The sequence below is a fragment of the Lobosporangium transversale genome (assembly GCF_002105155.1).
Source record: "Lobosporangium transversale strain NRRL 3116 chromosome Unknown BCR41scaffold_24, whole genome shotgun sequence".
NCBI lineage: Eukaryota > Fungi > Mortierellomycota > Mortierellomycetes > Mortierellales > Mortierellaceae > Lobosporangium > Lobosporangium transversale.
In genome coordinates this window covers 535,136-558,190 of record NW_019029002.1, presented here as the reverse complement: position 1 = coordinate 558,190, position 23,055 = coordinate 535,136, and the positions used below count along the sequence as shown (strand labels likewise).

General features: G+C 38.8%; 6 protein-coding genes across 6 annotated transcripts; 4 read left to right on the top strand and 2 right to left on the bottom strand.

The window, feature by feature from the left end:
• Positions 1–327: 327 nt before the first annotated feature.
• Positions 328–2,176, top strand: BCR41DRAFT_356063 (ubiquitin-conjugating enzyme/RWD-like protein). The gene is made up of 7 exons (XM_022024579.1): positions 328–615; positions 790–847; positions 977–1,019; positions 1,196–1,216; positions 1,323–1,400; positions 1,546–1,738; positions 1,899–2,176. Exons 1-7 carry the CDS (start codon positions 570–572, stop codon positions 1,910–1,912), a joined length of 453 nt encoding a protein of 150 aa, XP_021880375.1. The 5' UTR covers positions 328–569; the 3' UTR covers positions 1,913–2,176.
• Positions 2,177–2,484: 308 nt separating this feature from the next.
• On the bottom strand, positions 2,485–3,565 carry BCR41DRAFT_337968 (scaffold protein Nfu/NifU N terminal-domain-containing protein; the record flags this gene model as incomplete). Its single annotated transcript, XM_022022099.1, has 2 exons — positions 3,290–3,565; positions 2,485–3,125 (listed from the first exon to the last, which is right to left on the bottom strand). Exons 1-2 carry the CDS (start codon positions 3,504–3,506, stop codon positions 2,485–2,487), a joined length of 858 nt encoding a protein of 285 aa, XP_021880374.1. The 5' UTR covers positions 3,507–3,565.
• A 1,415-nt stretch (positions 3,566–4,980) lies between these two features.
• On the top strand, positions 4,981–6,751 carry BCR41DRAFT_423087 (hypothetical protein; the record flags this gene model as incomplete). The annotated part of the gene is made up of 3 exons (XM_022030249.1): positions 4,981–5,365; positions 6,045–6,283; positions 6,461–6,751. The coding sequence occupies exons 1-3, from the start codon at positions 5,209–5,211 to the stop codon at positions 6,749–6,751; spliced, it is 687 nt and encodes a 228-aa protein (XP_021880373.1). The 5' UTR covers positions 4,981–5,208.
• Positions 6,752–7,203: 452 nt separating this feature from the next.
• BCR41DRAFT_337965 (FtsJ-like methyltransferase-domain-containing protein) lies at positions 7,204–9,030 on the bottom strand (the record flags this gene model as incomplete). The annotated part of the gene is made up of 8 exons (XM_022022098.1): positions 8,960–9,030; positions 8,728–8,845; positions 8,481–8,550; positions 8,283–8,340; positions 8,064–8,187; positions 7,755–7,964; positions 7,506–7,583; positions 7,204–7,427 (listed from the first exon to the last, which is right to left on the bottom strand). Exons 1-8 carry the CDS (start codon positions 8,960–8,962, stop codon positions 7,204–7,206), a joined length of 885 nt encoding a protein of 294 aa, XP_021880372.1. The 5' UTR covers positions 8,963–9,030.
• A 162-nt stretch (positions 9,031–9,192) lies between these two features.
• Positions 9,193–11,479, top strand: BCR41DRAFT_423085 (hypothetical protein). Its single transcript, XM_022030248.1, has 3 exons — positions 9,193–9,413; positions 9,622–9,782; positions 9,881–11,479. Exons 1-3 carry the CDS (start codon positions 9,252–9,254, stop codon positions 11,391–11,393), a joined length of 1,836 nt encoding a protein of 611 aa, XP_021880371.1. The 5' UTR covers positions 9,193–9,251; the 3' UTR covers positions 11,394–11,479.
• Positions 11,480–18,970: 7,491 nt separating this feature from the next.
• On the top strand, positions 18,971–20,872 carry BCR41DRAFT_307592 (rab-GTPase-TBC domain-domain-containing protein; the record flags this gene model as incomplete). Its single annotated transcript, XM_022020867.1, has 3 exons — positions 18,971–19,426; positions 19,753–20,145; positions 20,336–20,872. 3 exons carry the CDS (start codon positions 18,971–18,973, stop codon positions 20,870–20,872), a joined length of 1,386 nt encoding a protein of 461 aa, XP_021880370.1.
• Positions 20,873–23,055: the final 2,183 nt, after the last annotated feature.

Genomic DNA, 23,055 nt, shown 5'->3' with positions numbered 1-23,055 from the left:
ACAGAGAGAAATCCAGATCCTGGATTCAATCCCTGTCATTATTATCACTAACACAGTCATTACATTATCACCATATTGTATGAGCACTATTATATAGTACACTATGATTGATTGACTGATTATTTGACCTGCGGACTGAACCTTTGCTTCCTCTCCAATCCAAGCTTGGGGACAATATAAAAAAAAGTAAAAGACTAGTTTGCAGAAAGTAATACATTCATTACATTTATATCAAGAGAAGCATGTTTGAAAGAAGTCACATTAGCAGCGCTGCTTCGCAAAGCAAAGTTCTACAGCACAGACACTCTTTTTCTTCTCTCTTCTTCCCCTCTCTTCTTCCCCTCTCTTCTCTCTGTCTTCGTCATTGCCCACCCCTTTCTATACTCACAACCCCAACTCAGCTCAATATCGAAAGAAACAAAGAATAATAATAACACATCAATATAAATACACAAATACATACGGATATCAAAGCGCTGTTGGATAAAAAAAAACAAACAGGAACATAAAATAAAAAGAAAGGAAGAAAAAAAACACATTCATAAACAACGTACACTACAAATTGCACAATGGCAAAACCCATGTTTGCTCGTCGACTCTCGAAAGAGTTGAATGGTAAATGTCAAGTTTAATAGGAATATTTGTTATGCAAAATAACTCCAACAATTACCACGGAACAAGAACAAAAAAAAAAAAAAAAAAAAAAAAAAACTAACTAACACTCTCCAACTAACTCCTTGTTTCCTTTTCACAAAACCCATATGGGAATGCTAATGATAATAATAATAGACCTTGCAATGAATCCTCCTGCAGGGATCGATATCATCGATGCTAATGACTTTAAAGTGTATGGACATTTGTTAAGCCCAAGCTAAAAGAAGTTTCTAGTTAACTGGGGAAAGTTGTTATTTCTCCTTGTTTTAAGCATTACAACATCTGACCTTCATTATTTATTTTATTTTCGCCACTTTACTAGTTGGAGACTGGGCCTTGCTGGAGCGCCAGGAACACTTTACGAGGTATTTATATGAGCTAGACAAGTTGCCAGAGTAAAGCAGATGGCATTCTCAACAGTATACGAAGCCTTAGGTTATCAGAAAGAAGCGTATACAATAACACCTCTAATTTGCTCTTTTTTTGCCACTGAATCTCCAATGTGTTTCCATCTACATGATCACGTGCCACAATGTTGCAGGGCGAGAAGTTTCAGCTCGAGGTAAAACAGCTGAAGCAAAAGCATGAGGTGCAAACATCATGGTATTTGAAGGAAAATGAAATCATATTAAAAGACTTCTTTTTAATTTAATGTTTCTTGACTCTAGTTCAATTTCGGGCCAAATTATCCTCTAGAATCCCCACAAGTCCTTTTTGTGGGTGATAACGTACCGATTCATCCACATGTACGTTTTTTCTTTTCTAACGATCATTATTTGTTATTTTGATCTCTATCTTATTGTCTCTCCAAACAGCACATAAGATTATAGAAATCGACTTTTCTTTCTTCTTCTTCATATTGACCTTTATTTTGTTTCTTACTACTGATAGATTTACAGTAATGGACATATTTGTTTGGATGTGCTTTATAATCATTGGAGCCCTGTACAAACAGTAGCATCGATATGTCTCTCTCTTCAGTCTATGTTGTCCAGCTGCACATCCAAAGAACGACCACCAGATAACGCTGCTTATATCAAGACTGCACGAGCCAACCCTAAGCATACAACCTGGGCATTCCATGGTAAGATGGAGCTTTTAAGCATTGTGGCATTAAAAGAAAGCTCAAGTATTCCAATGCTTTAAAAGAACGAAAAAAAAAAGAAAAAAAAAAAAAGGGATGTCTATAATGGCTAACTTCTTTTTTATGTCTATACATATAAATATCTACTCATGACAATAAGATGACACTGTCTAAAGCGAGGCGGACAAAATAGCCATGGATCAAAGCATATACAAGCATGTCATATTTCAAGAAGTAAATAAGGATCATTGGCGATTTATTTTATACGCGCAGACAAATGGAAACAAACGGATAAAAAGCATTGATCTCATCAAATTATCGACGTTTTCTGCATCAAAATCAGATCCACGGTGCATTTTATTTTGTTTTTGTTTTTTTTAAAAAAAAAAAATAGATATGAGCTACCAACGGCAGCAATAAACAAGAGTATCGATCCTGTCATTTTTGGTTTTTTATCTGATACATCGAGCAATAAGCATGAACGAGACAAATTTTCAAATTGAAACTTATGAGGTCAGATAGATTTTATTTTTTGCTTTTTGTGGTGAGTGGACTGAAGCTATGATTTCTATATGAAGTTAGAAGAAGAGATATTACAATGAAGGGGGAAGAAGAAGTAAGGAAGAAAGGAATGTGAAAATGAGGCCACAAAGCTATCATTTTTTTTACTATATGCTATATCATACGGACAAAACGTTACAACATTCAAGCATAAGGATCTTTTTTTTTTTTTTTTTTTTTTTTTTTTACTGATTCATGAGACGTCTCTCCAATTTCTCAAACTCGAGTTGTCCCATTTCTTCATCAGCATCAAAGACCTGTTCAACTGAGGTAACCTCAGGGACATAGTGCATCAACATATTTTCGATACCGTTCTTGAGGGTGACAGTTGAGCTATCACAAGTTCTGCAAGCACCCTTCAGCTTCAGTTTGACGATACCATCCTCAAATCCTCTGTATTCGATATCACCGCCATCGTCCTGAATTGAAGGACGGATACGGGTATCGAGTAACTCCTTGATCATCTGGACTGTCTCACTATCATCTTCCAAGATCATGGTATCGCTATGAGTCTCAGCTCCTTCTGCAGATTCAGAGATAATGGGTTGACCTGAGGCAAAGAAATCCATGATAGCAGAGTAGATGTCGGGTTTCATCAGTTGCCAGACAGCATCCTGATCCTTTGTGATGGTGAGAAAATCAGGTCCAAAGAACACACCACGGACGCCGTCGATCTGGAAGAGTTTCTTGGCTAAAGGGGAATTCATAGCGTTACGGGCATCCAAGAACTCGGCTGTAGAACCATCTGACATGACTGCAACTCCAGGGATGAACTTGAGAGAGTCTTGATTAGGTGTTGTGTCGGTCTGAATGAACATGGTGCGAACTTTTTTTTTTTTTTTTTTTTTTTTTTTTTTTTAATCAAAAGAGGATTTGTCGAAAGAGAAGAAGAAAAAAAGTTGAGTACATTGTTGCCCTCACCAGCCTGCTATGTTTCTAAACAGCAATCTGAGAAAGCTCCCTTTTTTTTCTTTTCTTCCCTCTTTTTACCTTGTTGAGTAGCAGCCAGATTGATCTTCATAGCTCTGGTCGGGATTTGTCTGCTGAAAAGGGACCATGCTGCTGCGGAGCGGGTGTCGATAGTGTTGTTGAGGAGTGTGCGCTTTGTAGTAGCAGCAGCGGTTGAGGTCAAAAGAGTCCGCTTTGTACTGAAAGAGACAGCTGTGGCAATGGTATTAGAAGTACGAGCGGGCAAAAGTCTGAACATGATGTGTAAGTGCGGGTAAAGGTAAAGAATGAACAACAATGGAAAAAAAAGAAAAAGATTTAGTGCTGAAAGTGGAAGGCGAGTTCCGTGTTTGGGCAAAATGAAATAGATCGCCGCTTACTTAAGGGTAAAAAGGCCTTGGGACTGCTTTTTGTCGAAGCTAATTCAGCTAGTGAGCTGGTGAGTGAGCTGGTGAGTGACTGGTTCGGGAGGAAATAGAATGGCAACCCAGGAGTGGGTGGTACAGGGACTTAGGGCAAATAAAAAAAAAAAAAAAAAATTAAAAACGCGTATTTTTTGGTGTCTGTCTTTTTGCTATTAGTTACTATTACTGTTGTTTGTCGACTTGGGGAGGATTACAATTCTATGCACAGGAAGCTTGATCTTCCCAACCTGCAGGTCCTCATGGTTCTCCAAGCCATGGATTCGAAGCGGCGATAATATAATGCATTCAAAGACTTACACTCGTTTCTTCAGATTCTTCACCGCCTATTATACCATACGCCATATGCTATTTGCTCACAATCAAGCGCATACCAATCATGCAATCTGCGTATCTTCGTTTGCAAGTGTTTGATGCGGAAGCAATAGTCGCTCCTTAAGATTTTGTATCATTTCAAAGCTTTTGCCAGCTGTGAGTTTTGCATGTCTACTTTTTCGGCATTTTGTGTATTGAGTTCAACAGCTATCGGCAAGTCCTCAATCCTTTTCTGTATCTGATGCCTGGATCTTTAATCACTTCTCAGTGAGGACTGCAATTATTACGTGCATGCGTGTATTGGACTTTTTTCTTTAGCCCTTGCTCCTAGAGGGCGCTTCAATTGTTTGTAGCTACTGATTTAAGAATATTTTGGTGCATTAGATCAGAGACATGAACCTCTTTTACTAATGTGCAAAACAAGCGCACGCTAAGATTCTAAAAAAAAAAAAAAAAAAAAAAAAAAAATGCGGCTGATTGCCAGTCCAATCCTGGCTTCCTTGCATCAAATCTTTTCAGACACGCTTTATGAAAAAAAGTAAAAGCAAAAGAATAAGAAAAATGCAGATCAAGTGACGGAGAAAAGGGACTGACAGAGTAACAGAATATCCGTGAAGAATGCACAAGTGTAATATATACCAAAAATGGACAACCACCGGAGAATTGCCGGATAGCGTGGAAGAGGGAGAGTTTCAAACTTCAAAGGGAGAGGGGGAAATTAGAATAATGTGAGACAATTAAATAGGCTATCGACCAATCACAAGAGACTACCCTACCAAGAGAAAGGTACAGGTACACTGATATCCACCACACTAAAAATATTTTTTAATTTTATTCTCCTCCCACACACAGAGTCAACAGACACCCATTCTCTCTTTTCCTTCTTTTCTCATCTCTTTTGCTCTGCATTACACTCACTCTTTCATTGCCATCCCAACACCATTCATACTCTCTCTCTCTCTCTCTCTCTCTCTCTCTCTCTCTCTCTCTCTCTCTTCTCTCTCTCTCTCTCTCCTCTCTCTCTCTCTCTCTCTCTCTCTCTCTCTCTCTCTCTCTCTCTCTCACATTCATTCATTCATTCCTAAAAGACGCATTTCATTCTTTTTTTTTATTCTTGTCACATCTGTGCCCTTCATTTATACATCATCTTACGACTCTCCACACACATATACATATACTCTCACTTTACCTTCCTGAGCATTTTCTTCTTTCTTTCTTGCTAAAATGGCGAATTTGCAGAAGCAAAGATATTACTTCTTTGCCTTCCTTATCATCTATATGTTCACCGGTATCGGTGCGTTGATCCTTGGTAGCACGTGGTTACGACAGTCTGCAGATGGTGCTCCAAGAGATGCTGTTATCTCCAAGACTATTGAGCAAAGTAAGAACACTCTGGTGCCTGTAAGAAATATAAAAAAAAGAGCATATAGCATACATTCTTTCATTCTACTCTTCCCTTCTCTTCTGGATACCAAACTTTTAATCCTAAGGTTGAATGAACATTGTTACTTCCCTTCTCTTTCTCTCTCTGTTCCTTTCTTTTTCTTCACTCTTCCGTAATCATTTCATTTTTCATTGATATATTGTGCTCTCAAACACACTCACTCGTATACAAACACACACAAATGGATCGATTATGGGCTCGTCTTCTTTTAAATGAGATCTAAAAAGAGATTGACCCATGTAGGGAACAACACTTTCATTATTTTCATCCAGAAAACACATACACTACTGTACAGTCATGACAGAGGCAACTATCCCATTGGGCTACTTTATATATATATTTTAGTTCTAAAAAGTTCATATCAGCATGGCTCACATTCCATATGCTATGCTATGCCCTGCCATGCCATGCATAAACATTACACCCGTCTCCTTTTTTTTTTTTTTTTTTTTTTTTTTTTTTGTTCAAAGTTCGAAAAAGTCTGTACGCCCATCCCATCAATTAATATGAAACGATGAAATGATGAAACGATGAAACGTGTGTAGCGCTTGTAAGCAAACATAAACAGTAAACAGAAATGGCTGACGTTATTTCTTTGCATTTTGTAACATTTTAGCTGGTACATATTTAGGTGGCATTGTTGCAGCAACAGCTATTGTGGGATTCATTGGAGGAGCATCGCCTATCAAAAATAAAAAGTACTTGCTTGCATTTGTGGTCTTGATGATCATGGTCATGGCTGCAGAGCTGGGTCTTGGAGGAGTCATATGGTTCAAGACCTTGCGTATGCGTAGTCTCTTCCAGACTCAGTGGTTGACATGGCCCGATGGTCTCAAGATTGCCTTCCAGGACATGGTAATTAATTTTGTTTACTTATTTTAAAAAAGCGAGCTTGACTTTTTAACTGTTCCTTGGTCGTTCAATGCCATTCAACTAATCTTTTACTTTTTCCTCCTCCTTTCCTCTCTTTACCGGATTGTCTTTTTTTTTTTTTTTTTTTTTTTTTTTTTTCTCAACATCACATCACAACAGACGAGCCTAAAGGGATACTCACAATGCTGTGGATACCCTCAAAACGAGAATGTGGTCTATTCAGGGGCTTGCACCAAGGAGACCGTAGCTATATTCCCAGGATGTGGAGAGAAAGTCTCGGCCTTCGCAGATGGTTACTTGAGAAAGCTTTACACTTCGCTCTTTGCATTCACCGTCGTCAATGTGTTTTGCTTCATCAGCACTGTCATCTTGATCCAAACAAGGAACGATGAAGAACGATACATCCGCATTGGCAAGAAGGAGGGCAGGACATACACTAATGTGATCTAAAAAAAAAAAAAAAAAGTCTTTCTTTTTTATTACTATTATTATAATTATTATTATTGAGAAATATAGAACAACCAACAATCCACAAACAAACGACAACGGAAACAAACAAACAAAAAAAAAAAAAAAAAAAAAAAAGTTATTATTGATCTCATAGACATATCCCGTTATCTCAACACTCTCACGATTCTTTTTTTCATGACAATCGTTGTGAGTAGTCGGCTTTAATATATAATTTTCATGTAAATATAGCAATTTTTGTCGTATACCACACATTAAAAAAGCAAAAAGCAAAAAAAAAAAAAAAAAAGAAAAGAAAGCCCATTTTCCTATTCTATTTTTTTTTTTTTTTTTTTTTAATTCTTTTCTAGGTCTATCTATGAATGTATATGGCAATGACAATGACAATGACAATAACAAATGGATACAAACTTTTTTTTTTTTTTTTTTTTTTTTTACTTCTTGGCCATTTGTTCATTAAAGAAGCCCTTGCGTTTCTTTTCCATGGCTGAGAGATACGGTGCGGTGATGGGCATTTGAACAGGAGCCAAGACCTTATAGTCCTCAGCTCCAGTGTCGGGCAAGGCATAGGTCATATCCGAATCGAATCCGCTAAGATCGCCACAGGCAATAAATGGTACAATCGTCCTGTTTGAGCGGCCCTGTGCATCCGTAGGAGCTAAATAATAAATGGGTAAAAATAAATAAATAACTTAAAAAAAAAAATAATACTTATCCAAGAGTTTGATTTACGTACCCAAGTCTAATATTGGAGTACCCATATTGGGAACATAATCCTTTGGTGGAGTATAATCTTGACAGACAACAAACGCCTCTATAGAAAACAACAACAACATAAAGAAAAAAAAAAAAAAAAAAAAAAAAAAAAAAAGAGGTGTAGCTGTTAATGAATCAAGCAACATATATGCGACTACGCTTTTTTTTTTTTTATGGGACATTTGGCATTGCTTATTGGTTACCATTTATCACATACACACACACATACCAATACTAGAGTTTCTTGAACTCCTAGGTTTACTGCAAGTGACTTTTGGGAAAAAGATCTTCAATTGAGTATAAAGGAGTGTAATGTCCTTTCCTCGAAAGATCTTTGCTACAAAGGAACCGCCAGGTCTGAGGACATGTGTTGTGATATTGAGTGCTGCTAACAAAAGTTGTGCTTGAATATACTCATCCATATCGTGCAATCCCGTCACTAGATATTCAAAAAAAAAAAAAAAAAAAAAAAAATTAGGTAAGACCCAATGACAAAAAAAAAGAGAGAGACAAGAGAGAGAGAGAGAGAGAGCCTTACCATCAGGAGCACCATCGCATATAACAATGTCCGCTTTTTCGCCATCAAAATATGAAATAATTTGATCCGCAGTTGATTGCTTAGTGATATCTCCCTGCAATTGAATGACTCCCGGTAGTGGTGCCTAAATTCATAAATGGAAAGACAAAAGGAAAAAAGTATGAATTTATACTTTTGATAACCTCTCTCTAAGAAACAAAACAAAAAACCAACACTTACCATCGCTTGAAGATCGACGGCGACAATTTTCGCTACTTCTCCCTCCTTTTGGTTTTCCCTATTTTTTTTTTTTTTTTTTTTTTTTTTTATTTCATTATATTAATATATATATTAGTATATAATAGTTATATTAGTAAGGAGGATTAAGAAAAGACTTTTTCTTTTTTCTTGATTACAAAATAAGAAAGACATATTTACACGAGTTTCTTGCTGAGGACTTGGGACCAACTTCCTGGAGCCGCACACAAGTCCACTGCTTTGGTAACACCTAATATAATGATCCCCACCTTGAAATTGATTAGTCCTGTCTTTTTTCTTTTTTTCTTTTTTTCTTTTTCTTCTCCTTCTTCATCCTTGCCATAGACCGAACAGAGGTAAAAGAAAAAATAAAATAAAAAAAAAAAAATAAAAAAAAAAAAAAAAAAACTACGGTCCTTCTTCTAACCTTCCAGTAAATTAAATTCTTCATCGATTTGCATCAGTTTGAAAGCACTTCGAGCCCTCCAGCCTTGTTCCTTAGCCAAACGATAATAAACATCTCGCTTATCTTTACTGGATTTTCCCTATCGTACAATTATGTTTGAAAATATATACTTTAGAAAAAGAATAGGAAAAAAGAAAAAAAAAAAAAAAAAAAAAAAAGCTAGAAGATGTAGCGAGTCCCATGTGTTACACACCATGATGTGAAATTGTTGTTGTTCTTTATGGGCAGTTATGAAATGCTGGCTGACTTTTTGGTAGCTTGTTTTTTGGAGACAAAGTGAAAGTTTGTTGATTTTGATTTAATATGAATGGATGTGGCTTGCTTTTATCTGCTGCGCCTCTTTTTTTTTTTTTTTTTTTTTTTTTTTTTTTTGGTGGCACAATTCTACAGACTTTTTTTTTTTTTTTTTTTTGGCTTGAGGAACGATGGTCTTTTAAAATCACCATTATTTATTGCACTCTTTACCCATTTATAATAGCAATCTAATGACAGAAGAAGTAGAAAGTCTCTTATATAACAATGAGGAAGGGTATCCAGATGTAGACGGCGATGACGCTTACAATGAAAACGGTGACAATCACAATGAATACGACCAGAACGAAGACGAAGAACAGAACGATGTTCAGATAGGAGAGGAGATCGCATTGGTGAGTTTCGTAATTTTATAATTAGCTTATTTCTTTTCCTCTCTCTCTTTTTTTTTCTCCCCTTTACCTCTTACATTGATTGTTCGAAAAAAAAAAAAAAAAAAAAAAAAAAAAAGCAAAAACAAAGGATTATCAACGGCTAACATCACTCATTAAATAAGTATAGCTGACTCACATACGCGTAATTCTCATTCATTTGCTATACTAGACACACGAGGAGATTTGGGATGATAGTGCGCTAATAGAGGCATGGGATAGGGCAGTCAAGCAGTATGAAACATATCACAGCAAACCTAAGCAAAGTGTTAAAGTAGGGGCGGAAATGGAGGCCATAGCAGCAGCAGCAGTAGAGGCAGCGGGAATCTCAAAGTAAGTCCTTTGATAGAAGAAAAGAAACGGATAGAAAAGCAAAGAAAAGAAAAAGTTGAAAAATTAAACTCTTTATTTTATTTTATCTTATTGTATAGATCGCCAGGATTGGCAAAGACGAAAAGTCAGGGAACGGATTCATTATCAGCATCAAAACGTGTAAAGCTCAACAATGGAGATGGAATACCTTCAGTCACTTCGATAGTAACGGATGATGGCGACACATCTACGCAGATTGTGACGGCAGGAGCAGGGACAAGAGCATCGACTACAGAAGTCCATAGCACGACTGAGCCCTCGTCAACATCATTAGCCTCATCCTCCTCCTCTTCGGAACATATTGTCACAGAAAGGAAACCCAGTTTCAGAAAAGCAGACAAACCGAGATTTGAACATCATCCATCAAACAACACTATCAATAAGACCATCAGCCAAAACAACAATCTTACCAATAATAAGGCCCATGGAAATAATAACAATAAGAAACAAGCAGTAACAGGGGGAAAGAAAAGTGCGATCAATACCGATTCAGGCCAAAGCGGCAAAAACAGGCTCAGCCTCTCTGATCAAAATCCACCAACTAAGGCAACAACAAAAAGGAGGGCGGTTGCTAAACTTGACACGACTGGCACAGTGCCAGATGCTGCCACGATTGCATATTATCAACAACTGGGCTATTATTATGATCCTTCGTATACTGCTGCTACGTCATACCCATCTGAAACTGCAGGCGGAGATCAGGAGGGAGAAGAAGAAGATCTAGAAGAAGTACAGGACAGAGATGACGATGAAGAAGAAGGAGAAGAAGGAGAAGAAGGAGAAGAAGGAGAAGAAAGAGAAGAAAGAGAAGAAGGGGAAGAGGATGGCGTCACTAGGGGCTATAGGAGCAGTAAAATTAATAATAGCCAAAAAAACAGAGCGAAGACATCAACGGATTCAACAAGCACGACAGCTGCTTTTGGTTTTTCAAACGCATACCCCCCCAAAAATAGACGGGCTGTTTCGAGCTCAAATGCTCAGCCATCCATTCCTTTCTCTGCTGGACCCTTGCCGTTGTATGCACACCATCCTGCACAAATTCATCATCCGTACCAACAAAATATGTACTACCCTGGATATCCACATCATTCTATACCTTCTGGGCCTGCAGTTGCGACTACAGGCCTATTCCCTAGTGGGTTTAGCGCGCCTGCGCCGATGTGGGGTGGATCTGCGCCTTTGCCGTTTGGACCGAGCCCAAATGCTGCGCTAGGGTTAGGAGCAGGAGGAGCACCATCTTTTTTGCATCATCATCGGGCCATGAATGGGATGATCCCTCCAATGCCCCCCCAAACTCCTTCAGTTCCAGGGCAATTCTCGGGTATAAGTTCGGGAATGGGATTGGGAATAGAGATGGAGGGAGGACCGGATATAGATGAAGATGCTTTGAGCAATTTAATCATGGCGTGGTACTATTCAGGATACTACACTGGTTTGTATCAGGCCCAGCAACAACAACAACAACAACAACAACAACAACAACACAGCAGCAGCAGCAGCAGCAGCAGCAGCAGCAACAACAACAACGGCAGCAACGGCCACAAAAGCAGAATCGGCGTTAGACTAGAATAGAAAGGAAAGAAAAGAAAGAAAAACAAAAAAAGAGACTAGATGAGAGTGTTGTGTCGTTTAATGACACATTGCTCTCCACTCGCCCATCTACAAAAGTTTTTTTTTTTTTTTTTTTTTTTTTTTATTACCAAAAAGATCAGCGTCCTGGATTTCAAACATCAAACAATGACAATGGCAATAAATCCAATAAACCAAAATAATTTCGAGAGCAAACGTTTTACTTTTTTTTTTTTTTTCTTCATAATTTTACTCCTGCCTCCTTTTTTCCCCCTTATTTTTCTCCACACGTTTCTTTTTTTTTGACCTGTAAAATGAAAGGAAAGGAAATAAAAATAACCTTGAGAGTGTAGCGCACCGACAGATGCACCGCAACTCGAATCGACAAATCTGTCTGATTTCAGAAGCAAGCTAACCGTTAAACCTTTTTATTTTTCTATCTTTGCTCTAACGTTCTTTTTTTAAAAGAGGATTTGTGTGCTGTGTAGCTTGTTCTGTACGAATCAAGTTCATAAACATTGTTTTATTTCAAGGATATAGCAATACTATATATATATATTATGCTATGTTATGTTACTCTTACAACGGCTCCTTTCCTTACAAGTAAGTCATCTTTGGTTTCATAACTGGGGAGTTGAGAGAGATGGCGTGTGGTTTGTGGTTTATCTTTTGATTGTTGTCTATAACATTGAATTTATAATTGTTAAACAGTCATCGAAGAATTTTCTCTCAAAGATGAAGATGATGACCCATCCATGAATTATTAAACACCATATATAACATAATAACCGTATTTGAAATTAAAAAAGATTAAATAAACAAATGAATAAGACAAGTTGAGAGAGAGTAGACAATGGTGTGCTCTTTTTCTTTTTTTTTTTTTTTGGTGGATGGATGACCTTTTTGCGATTGAGTTGTATTAAAAAGAATGTCATGCTCTCTTTTTTGTCTTTCTCCGCTCACAAAGCCATCTCCCGCCAAAAAAAAAAAAAAAAAAAAAAAAAAAAAAGTGTGAGGTGTGAGGTGTGAGGTGAGGAGTGTGAAGGGCGAAGTGCAAAGTGCAAAGTGCAAAAGAGTGAGAGAACTGAATTAATTCAAAACCACGCGTGTTGTGTGCCTGAAAGGATGACTAACAACACAACGTAAAGCAAAGACAACTCAGGTCAAGACAAATGAGAAAGTATAAAAAGGTCGTTCTATTCCCTGTGTCTACAAGTTCCTCAGCATTTTTTATTTCTTTTCTTCTTTCTTCATTCACTTCATTCTCATTTCATTTGTTCATTTCATTTGCATCTCTACTGCTTTTTTATTATTTTTTTTTTTATTTTTTTTATTTTACGACTCCTCTTCTTCCTCTTGCTTATATACCGCATTCACACACACACACACATTTTCACTTCACGACTTGTATTTCTGGTTTTTTTGTTATATTACACCTGTTAACCCTGTTGTACTTTTTACCTTCTCATCTCGATCAGACAAAATATATACATCTTCAACATATATCTCATCTCCATTTATATCTTCCATTCTCATTGTACTCTTTACTTTCTCATCTCTTCTATTGATTCCCTTTCCTTCCCCTTATTTCCTTCTTCTTTTCTTTTTTTTTTTTTTTTTTTTTTCATCAAAGAAACTCTTGTCAACATTCAAGCTTTACCCTATTTACGCACTTCATCCTTCTCTTCCTCTCAAACTAAAACCAAAACAAAACAAAAACATAATGATTGAGCAAAAGTTTCAACGTTTGATGGCAGCTTGCGCCGAGGGTAACCTTGAATTGGTCACCAGAATCGCGTCTAAATTCGAAAGTCCGGTGGAGATGTGTGAATCCGAACCTGCTTCAGGATACACACCACTGATGATGGCAGCCAGACATGGCCATGTTGAGATTGTTGAAGCCTTGATTCGTCTTGGACATGACCAGAATGAGATCTCTAGGGTAAGTAAGAATAAGATGTATAGATGTAGTTGTATAGCTTTCATATTTTATCTTTCATATGTCTCTTTTTCATTATGAGAACGAGAATGCTGTGTCCAAAAAAAAAAAAAAAAAAAAAAGAAAAACACGCGCATGGGCAGTTATCTTTTTGAATCATGTGGATCGGCTCGTGCAACCATGCATGAGATTAACCGTTTTTTCTTAACGGTCAGATGGCATCTTTGGCATGTGCACAAGCACAAAAAAAAAAATAATTATTTACCACTACCTCTGCTAGACAAAAAAAAAAAAAAAAAAAAAAAAAAATTGACAGTTTTATGAACTGCAATTGCATACTTGATTAAATTTGCCCACCTCACTCTTGCATGAGCAAAGTGGAGAAAAGAGAAAAGAAAAAAGAATAGAAGCGACCATCCCGGCTTTATGAAGCTCCATTCCCTCCATTGAGCGTGGGAGCAAACTGTTTATGGCCCCGTTCGTTTTTTTTTTTTTTTTTTGCTTTGCCCTTTACACAAAATATCTTTTAATTTCCCATGCTTTGTCATTAATTATTAATTTATTTATTTTTTTAATACGTTATCATATCTATCCATTTCTGAATATAGGATGCCAACAAGAATCACATCCTGATGGTTGCGGCCGAGTTCGATCACCAGACGGTCTTTGAGGCATATGCAACCAACTTTCCTCGGTCAGTTGAATTGTGTAACAAACAAGGATGGAGTCCCTTGATTGCTGCTGCTCGTTTTGGTCGTGTCAACATGGTCGAGGTAATTTACATCTATAATCATTCATGTTCATATTCGAACAATCAAGCGGGACTGGGCATCTGCTCAAATCTCATCCTCTTTAACCCTCCTTCTCTAACATTTTTTTTTTCTTTTCTCTTCCATTTTTTTCTCTTCTTATTTTCAAAAGCTCGCCCTTCAACTTGGCGCCGACCTGAATCATCGAGATGAGGAAGGCAATACTGCACTTCATCAGTAAGTATATATGCTAATATATGCTATATATGTATAATATCCACAACACTTGATTATTCTTTATAAACTTAATGTAGACTAATGATCATTTTTTTTTTTTTATTTCCTTCCTGTTTAATTAGTGCTGCTTCTTATGGTCATTTACAGGTATTGCAAACTTTTTTTTTTTTTTTACTTTTTTATATTAGCAAGCTAGATAATTGGTTAATTACAAAATGAAACGATAGGCCGTTCTTTATCCTCATTGAATCTTGTAATTGATCATGTTACTTTTTTTTTTTTTTTTTTTTTTTTTTTTTTCCTTATTCATAATTAGACGATTACCTTGCTGATCGAGAAAGGTAGCAGTGCTACAATCAAGAACAATGGTGGTTGGACTGCTCAGGACTTTGCATTCTCAGACAAAGTATCAGCTCATATGGAAGGTAAAGTGGGAAAAATAAAAAATAATAATAAAAGCTGGAAAAGCTGTCAAGGAATTTAAACATGAGAGAAAAAGATGAACACGTGTTGACACGTCTTTTTTTATTTATTTTATTTCCATAGAATGCTGGCGATCTCTAGGCAGATCATCCCCTATTTCATTCTCATCATTATACTCTGGCAATGGACAGGAAGGCGGATTCCCACTTGAAGGTCAATCATCTACTGGGACTGCACCCTTGTCGAATCGTAAGGAATGGACTAGTCTGAGCAATGGACCGTTGTCTCCCATCATCGGTGCCATCTCGGGCGCAACATCCCCACGACTTGTCCCAACCAATGCCTGGTCAGAGTTCAAGCGTGTTATTGTCAAACAATAGTTAGACTCTTTGTACCTGCATTTTCAAAAATATATAAATATATATATAAATATATATATATAAATATATTCATAAATATATAATTGTATACCTATCTATCTGTGCTACATTTATACTGCAACAGTAACTGTAACAGTATATAACGGTTTGATTGAAATATTGAAATGTATAGATTAATGTATACCTATTAATGATGTGTTACATGAATGAAAACATGGGATGGAACACAGATGAGGGCAATGGAACACAAAGATGGATGATGGAATATTGAAGAAGACAAAGAGAAGGAAGAGAGAGAGGAAGAATGGAGAACTGGTAAATAATGAGCCCAATTGAATGCATTCAATCCACAAAAAACGCTCTTTTAATACATCCAATGAGTACACGTTTGAATGTATTTTCTGTCGATTTTTTTTAGGTCCTCTTACCCCTGTCCTGTCTGTAATCTTAATCCTAATCCTAATATAATATTTTACCAAACAAACAGGCATAGGATACATTCATGTACACTAACTAGTCAACCAACATCTTTCTCTCTTTCTTTCCTCATCATCATCTCTTTCTTACTCATTCCTCATCCCCCCCCCCCCCTCCATCCCCTCTACATCCTCCATATTTCTTCCCTTACCTCCTATTCTCACCTCGTCCTAAAAAAGAAAAGAAAACGAAAAGAAAAGAAAGAAAGAAAGAAAAGGAATTAGACAATTGAAATAATTAAACAAGTGTACCACAATATGGCGACCACACACGCCTCATACACCACAAACAACGCTGACAAGGAGTATGACCCCTATGACAACTATGGCGCCACTTCAGATGAAGACCAGGACCAAGCTATAGATGCTTACCACTATGGCTACAGCGATGAGGATGAAGAAGACAACAGAAGCAGAAACAACAGCGATAACGATGACAATGATAATTATTATAAAACTCACCAAACCCATGCCACAAAAGACCACAGCGCTGTTGTCGCTCCTATCTCTGCTTCTGTCTCTACTTCCGTTAATCATTCTCGACAAAGCAGCATCTCTACCCCCGTCAATCATCCTCACCAAAGTAGTTCCTCTACTCCCGTCAATCATTCTCGTCAAAGTAGCGTCTCTGCTCCCATGAATCATTCTCGCCAAAGTAGTATCTCAACTCCCGTTAATCATTCCCGTCAAAGTAGCATCAGCAGCATCAGCAACAGAAACGGTACTACCGGTACCGGGGTCGTCCATTCCAGAAGCAGCAGAAGCAGCAGCATCAGCAGTGGCTCTGTATACGCAACCCATCTTAAACAGACCGTATCGCCTTCTAACGTTGCCCTGCCTGCAAGTCCCGTCGCCACCCGAGGACACGACTCTTACACGGGATACAGTAACCGTAGCAGTTATAGCCATGCCAATGCCTACGCTACCAATGCCAATAGTGTCCATGCCTCCCAGGTCACATCTCCTGTCTCCTCTAGACTCCCTGATGGGTATAACTTTGAGAACAGACATTCCGTTAATAGTACATATTCTCGTACATCACACCACGAATTGAACTCTCCTATTACTGCTATCTCCTCTGCTGCAGCCAATGCCCAGAATAGCCGCCTTGAGGCACATCCAGAGGAGGCCAAAGAAGACCGCCCAAGGAGAGGATCCTGGGAGGAAGAGAGCGAGGATGAACCATACGAACCCTATGACTATGGTTCAGAGGATGATGAAGAAGAAGCTTTTGTGGAGGCCTCTTCCAGCCGTCCACAGCCACACTCTCAACCCCAACATCAACAACAGCAGCAGCCACAGTCAAACCGTTATAGCATTGAAAGTAATGATAGTCATCGATTGAAGCAACAACAAAACAGATTTAGCGTCCAAAGTAATGACAGTAGCCATCATCAGCAAAGTCGCAGACAAAGCCGGGATGACGATAGAGGCGACGGCAATGACCTTTATGATGACTATAACTACAATGAAAAAGAAGAGCCCCATACCACACATCATCAGGAAAGCTATCCACAGTCTCTTAAAGCTGATGTTGGTGGTGTCCAGAACGATTATCGTAAAGCAGATAGTCCAAGGTCATCGATCGATAGTTATAACAGACAACCATCCGAACACTTTTCCAGACGTTCATCCAGGCAGTCATCTAGGCGGTCGTCTTATGATGATGCTACTGGGCAACAGGATCCAATGTCCTTCTATGATGGAATCGGTGATGAGCCAGCGCCCCCTAACCCTAGTATGTTCCGAGATACCGCAGTTGACAACCGAGTCTCTGTCAATTCTGCAAAGTCCTCCTCAAGTCATATAAAGCATCATTCCTTCGGATATAATGAAAGGCCAGCGGACTATGGAGTCGAGCCCGAGTCCGAGTCCGAGTCCGAGTCATCGAATTCCGACCGAGAGCGATCCCATATGCCTGTACAGGCATCAGTACCAGAGCAAGCAGAGGCTTCCGTATCTCCTGTCAGTCCTACTTCAGTGACTATTGCAACTGCCGCTGCTACTGCCCCTACACCATCTAATGCGCCAGCATCACCGCCTCCAGTTCCATCAAAGTCGCGTCCAGCGTCTTTGTTCTCAGTTGCTTCGGCCGCAACTCCTTCATCACCTGTCACGTCCCGTTCTGCAGCTCCTATTGCGGAACGCTTTGATTATGGTGCCAATGAGGAAGCCAGTCCTGTATCACCCGTTGCCCCACCTGTAGCTGTAGCTGTAGCAGCAGCAGCAGCAGCAGCAACAGCTACAGCTGCGGCTGCATCTACTGTCGCCATTGCTACAGCCGTAGCCAAATCTAAATCATCGGCGGAGACAGATAAAGCAGCAGCAAGTCCAATTGCACCTGCTTCATCAATTGCCGATGAGCGTGCTCCTTCTCCACGATCGCCCCTAGGAATCGATACCAATTCTCAAAAGTCTACATCATCTGCTTCATCCTATATGGATAAGCGCGATAAGCGGTATTCTGGCGGTAGTGATACATCCGATACATCCATTGACTTGCACTCACCCACGGCATTCAAGACTCAGGCATCAAAGAGGATCCCTCCCACTCTGTTCATGCGCACTATGTCCAGCGCCTCTTCTCATTCTCGCGATGCCACAACAGCAGCAGCAGCAGCACCAACAGCAAACAACAATGGCAGTAGCAGTTTGGATAAACAACGCCCCATTTCATATGCAACCGTCTTTTCGGATGCAGAGATGAATGAGGTCAACCTCCTTGATGAACCTATGGGGGATGTTAAACAAGTTAATGAGGTAATCCAGCCCACACCTACACCATCAACACCGTCTGCCTTTGGATTCAGTGGTTTCTTTGGACGGTCGCAACCACAGCCATCCACTCCAGTTGCCTCTTCACCATCACCGGCAGTGGCTGCTGCTGCTTCAATTGAGAACCGTTCCCGTAGTACCTCCATCAGTGCCTTTGCAAGTTCGATCCAAGGTGCCTTCAGCCGTAGTTTCTCCTATTCACAACCTACTCAAGCTCCTGCCCCGGCTGTGCCTCGAACACCGAGCCAGATCAGTCAACGGGTCCCCAACGTTGGGGATAATAGCGGCAATGGCAGCTTCCCGAGGAGTAGCACAAGCATGAGTGGTGACGTCCGGTTCTCTAACCAACGTAGTGGAGGACCAGGTTCGGATAGAGCATCGACCATCTCCACACGAACCAATGACTCTAATATGGACTTGTTATTGGCCAGGTTGGAAGCACAGAATGAGTTGTTGGAGAAGGATTCCAAAAGAAGACAGCCTGCAGAATCTGAGATGGATCGAGCTATTGGAAATGCCAAGGCGGAATCCGCAGGCGAAGCCGTCGATTGGGGTAAGATTAAAAGCAAACAAATCGCTTTCTTTAGTAATGGTTTTATTTATGTATTTAGCAGAAAAATTAATTTTTTTTTTTTTTTTTTTTTTTTTCGCGTTTGGCGTTTTGCGCTTTTTTTTTTTTTTTTTTTTTTTTAAAGATTACTGGGGTGCTTTGATGCATGATTACAATGGGGTGGTGAAGAGGAACCCGAAGCAACTGACGACGATGATTCAACAGGGTGTCCCATCGGCCTTGAGAGGTTTGATCTGGCAACTGCTCGCGAAATCTAAGGATCCACAGCTGGAGACGACTTTTGCAGAGCTCCTAAAGTCGACAAGTGTACATGAGAAACAAATTACCCGAGACTTGAATAGGACTTTCCCGAACCATGAGTACTTCCAGGTCAATGGTGTTGGTCAGGAGGCACTATTCAATGTGGTCAAGGCGTACAGTCTTTATGATACCGAGGTTGGATATTGTCAAGGCCTCAGTTTTATTGTTGGACCATTGTTGTTGAATGTAAGTGAATTATAAGCAAAAAAAAAAAAAAAAAAAAAAAAAAAAAAGCTCTCTCCCGCGGAAGAACTAGGAAGAACCTGCTTTTTCTTTTCTTTTTTTTTTTTTTCTTGTATTGGACTCGCTCTTTGCTGGGCTATGGAGTGATGCATTGAAAAAGGGGACACTCGAGAGAGAAACAAACAGAAAAAAAAAAAAAAAAAAAAAAAAAAGCTGCAAGGTGTCAGGTGCCACATGCATGATATTGACGATTCTGACCTCCTTGCTTTTTTTTTTTTTTTTTTTTTTTTTTTGGTGTATTCATTTCGTTTTATTTCATGTAATTACAGATGCCAGAAGAAGAGGCGTTCTGCATGTTAGTCAAGATGATGACCTGTTACGAAATGCGTGGCCACTACACACCCGACATGAGCGTACTCACGTTGAGATTATTCCAATTTGAGCAATTGATGGAAGAGACGGTGCCCATGGTGTTCAAACATCTCCGGAACCAAGGGATTCGCTCGACCATGTATGCATCCCAATGGTTCATGACCTTGTTTGCCTACAAGTTCCCCTTGGAGCTCGTGTTCCGAGTGTACGACATTATCTTTGTGGAGGGTATCGAGTCCATCTTGCGATTCGCGGTCGCACTCCTCAAAGCCAATCATGATAAGATTCTGAGCCTTGACTTTGAAGTCTTGGTCGAATTTTTGAAAAATGGGCTCTTTGAGTACTACATGGTAAGTAAAAAGAAAAAAAAAAAAAAAAAAAAAAACGCGCGCGCGTTCAAGTTACGCGGTGATTGTTGATCTTGTGTTCACTTTTGTTTTGACAGGGAGAGTTTTTTTTTTTAAAAAAAAAAAAAAAAAAAAAAAGGTCGTGCGTGATTATATGACTAATCGATCAATGTTGTTTGTTTGTTTATAATAGAACGATTCCAGTCTGCTTATTCAAGATGCCTACAATGTGAAGGTGACACCTAGGAAGCTGGCACAATATGCTCAAAAGCATCAAGCGATGATTCAGAAACAACAACAGGAGCTTGCAGCGGAAGAATCGCTCAAAGAAGCTAACCGACAGTTATCAGCTCAAGTTCGACAACTGGAAGCATCGATGCATCAGTTGAATAAGGAGCATGTGGATCTGGCCAAGGAATTGATTACACGAAAGATGGAGATGGCTCAACTTCAGGACCGGAACGATGTGTTGACTCAGAAAGTGAGCGATCTGACAAAGATTGTGGATTCTCAAGCGAGAGAGAAGGAGGAGCAATACAAGGGGGAGATTCAAGATGTACTGCGCAAGAACATGGAATATTTGAAGAGGAATGAGGAATTAGAAGACCAATTGAGTTATATGGAGGGTCTACTTGTGGAGACCAAGATGCAGTATGCAGAGAGTGAGGTCGAGCGGGATAACTTGGGTCGAAAGTTGAATGAGATGAAGAAAGCATTGGGTGTGGCGTAAGAGAAAGGGGAAAAAAAAGTTATATTATACATTCATACGCACAAACACGCACGCGCTTTTCATCCATTCATTCACTTTTGAAGAAAAAAAAATTATTATATATATAATATACACTACTATTTTACATTGCTTTTTTATTATATTATTATTATTATTATCATTATTATTATTATTATAGATATTAGAAACAATACCCAGCAAAGAAAAAAAAATAAAGCAAAATAAAAACAACAAAGAACGTAATTTTTTTTTTTTTATCCATGGAGATCTTACACGTACTGAATATCGAGATGTTGTTGACCTCTTGACCCTCTTGACATGCTATCCTAACCCCTGAATTGTTTGTTTGTTTTTTTTTCTGAATGTGAACAAGAAAAGGGTTATTTTCGCGTGGAGGCGTGGGAGATGATGTGCGTAGAGGGATTTTTTTTTTTTTTTTTTTTTTTTTTTTTTTTGGTTTTACCGCAAACGAGGCGAGGTTAAAAAAAAAAAAAAAATCGGGTTTGGAGCAATCGCGCATTTGAGAAACGGTGTGGTGTGGCAGATAGAACCATTAATAAACCAAAGGAAAAAAAAAAAAAAAAAAAAAAAAAAAAAAAAGACTCTGACAAAAGCCTCAAAGGTAAAAAAAGATTGAACAAGCAAACAAGAAAGAGGAGGAAAGGGAGGAAAGGGAATATCATGCAGTTACGCAGGATAAAAAAAAAAAAAAAAAAAAAAAACTGTCTGTCCATCCAATCCTTCTTGGTCTCATTGTCTCTTTATCCTTCGTACGACTCCGCATGCATGGATGAGGGGTGGGAGGAGTGATGGAGCACAACGTTTAGTTTCTCTCTGATGATGACAATTGAGAAGGAAAAAAAAAAAAAAAAAAAAAAAAAAAGGAGGATTGAAGTACACAGCATTACAGTTCTAAACTGCTCCATATCGCTTTGGCATAATAAAAAAAGAAAAAAAAAAAAAAAAAGTGTTTACATGGTTGAATGGATGAGTATTGCCTTTCTTTGTTAGTTTGCCCTCCATCAATCTACTGTTCACCTTTCATAGAAAGGAGAGACGAGGATTAAGAGCGGAGGAAAGAATGGGAAAAGCGCGTAAGACAACCCAATAGCTCCGTTTAGTGCTGTTGATAAGATACTCAATTTCCAGCCACTCTCGTAAAGCGATATGCGGACATGGAGTGATTGAGGGGAGGAAATTCCGTTGACCCATGCGGTAACCCCAGCTCCTATCCCATCTGTCCAGCATCGAGATTGTTCCTCCCCCCCCTCCTCCTCCTCCTCCTCCTCCTCCTCCTTCTCCTACTCTCTACTCTTTTCATCCCCTTCTTCCTCCTATCGTGTATTAACTTGTCTTATCCCATCCTATCCTATCGTACTATGATGTATTGTGTCTGCAATGAAAGTTCTCCATTTCAAATATATTAGGCAATTTTGGAGGAGCCATGGTATAAGGGGAAAACGCGTCTTTTTTTGGCACACAAACGAACGAGTATTACAGAACATGTGCGTGTCAATGAAAGAAATTGGTCGAAATGTGTGTACATGGTTACATGGTAAATGTCCATCATGTCTTTTTTTTCTTATTGATCCTGGCGTAACAGTGGGTGAGGTAACACGGCGTGCGACAGAAGTAGTTCTTTCTATGCAACAATACGTCCCATCTTCGTCTCGCCCCTTTGTATCCTTGTGTACATGTACAACTCTCTCCCCCTATTTGTACAATTTTTTTTTTTTTTTTTCTTCTTCTTTCCTTTCCTCGTCCTTTTCCTCTTTTTCTCTTTCTTTCTTTCTTTCTTTCTTTCTTTCGTTTTACATCCTACGTCTTCTTTTTTTCCATTCTGTAATTGTCCATCCTAGTTTTTATTTATTCCCCCTCCTCTTTCATCTGTATAAATACATATATACCTTTTATCTTCCTCTTCTTTCTTCTAATTTCTCTACAAAGTATTTCATTCCAACCCATCAACTTGAAAGGAAATAGAAGATCAACGCCCAACAATTCCTTTTTCCTTTGTCGATCTTTCTATTTTCTCGCGTTTCACAGAACTTCTCACATTTCAATTCACAAATCCTCCGTCCCTCCAAAATACTTTTTTTAATCCCATATCTCATATCCAAAATAACCAACACATCATTCTCTATTGAGTTATCTTTCCACATCATCAACCTAATCCCATCTGT

Excerpts from the sequence above, each read along its gene's own strand:
- BCR41DRAFT_356063 (XM_022024579.1), top strand. The coding sequence starts at position 570 with ATGGCAAAACCCATGTTTGCTCGTCGACTCTCGAAAGAGTTGAATG. Across the intron at positions 616-789 it reads ACTCTCGAAAGAGTTGAATG|ACCTTGCAATGAATCCTCCT; the intron begins GTAAATGTCAAG and ends TAATAATAATAG. Across the intron at positions 848-976 it reads GATGCTAATGACTTTAAAGT|TTGGAGACTGGGCCTTGCTG; the intron begins GTATGGACATTT and ends CCACTTTACTAG.
- BCR41DRAFT_423085 (XM_022030248.1), top strand. The coding sequence starts at position 9,252 with ATGACAGAAGAAGTAGAAAGTCTCTTATATAACAATGAGGAAGGGTAT. Across the intron at positions 9,414-9,621 it reads TAGGAGAGGAGATCGCATTG|ACACACGAGGAGATTTGGGA; the intron begins GTGAGTTTCGTA and ends TTGCTATACTAG. Across the intron at positions 9,783-9,880 it reads GAGGCAGCGGGAATCTCAAA|ATCGCCAGGATTGGCAAAGA; the intron begins GTAAGTCCTTTG and ends CTTATTGTATAG.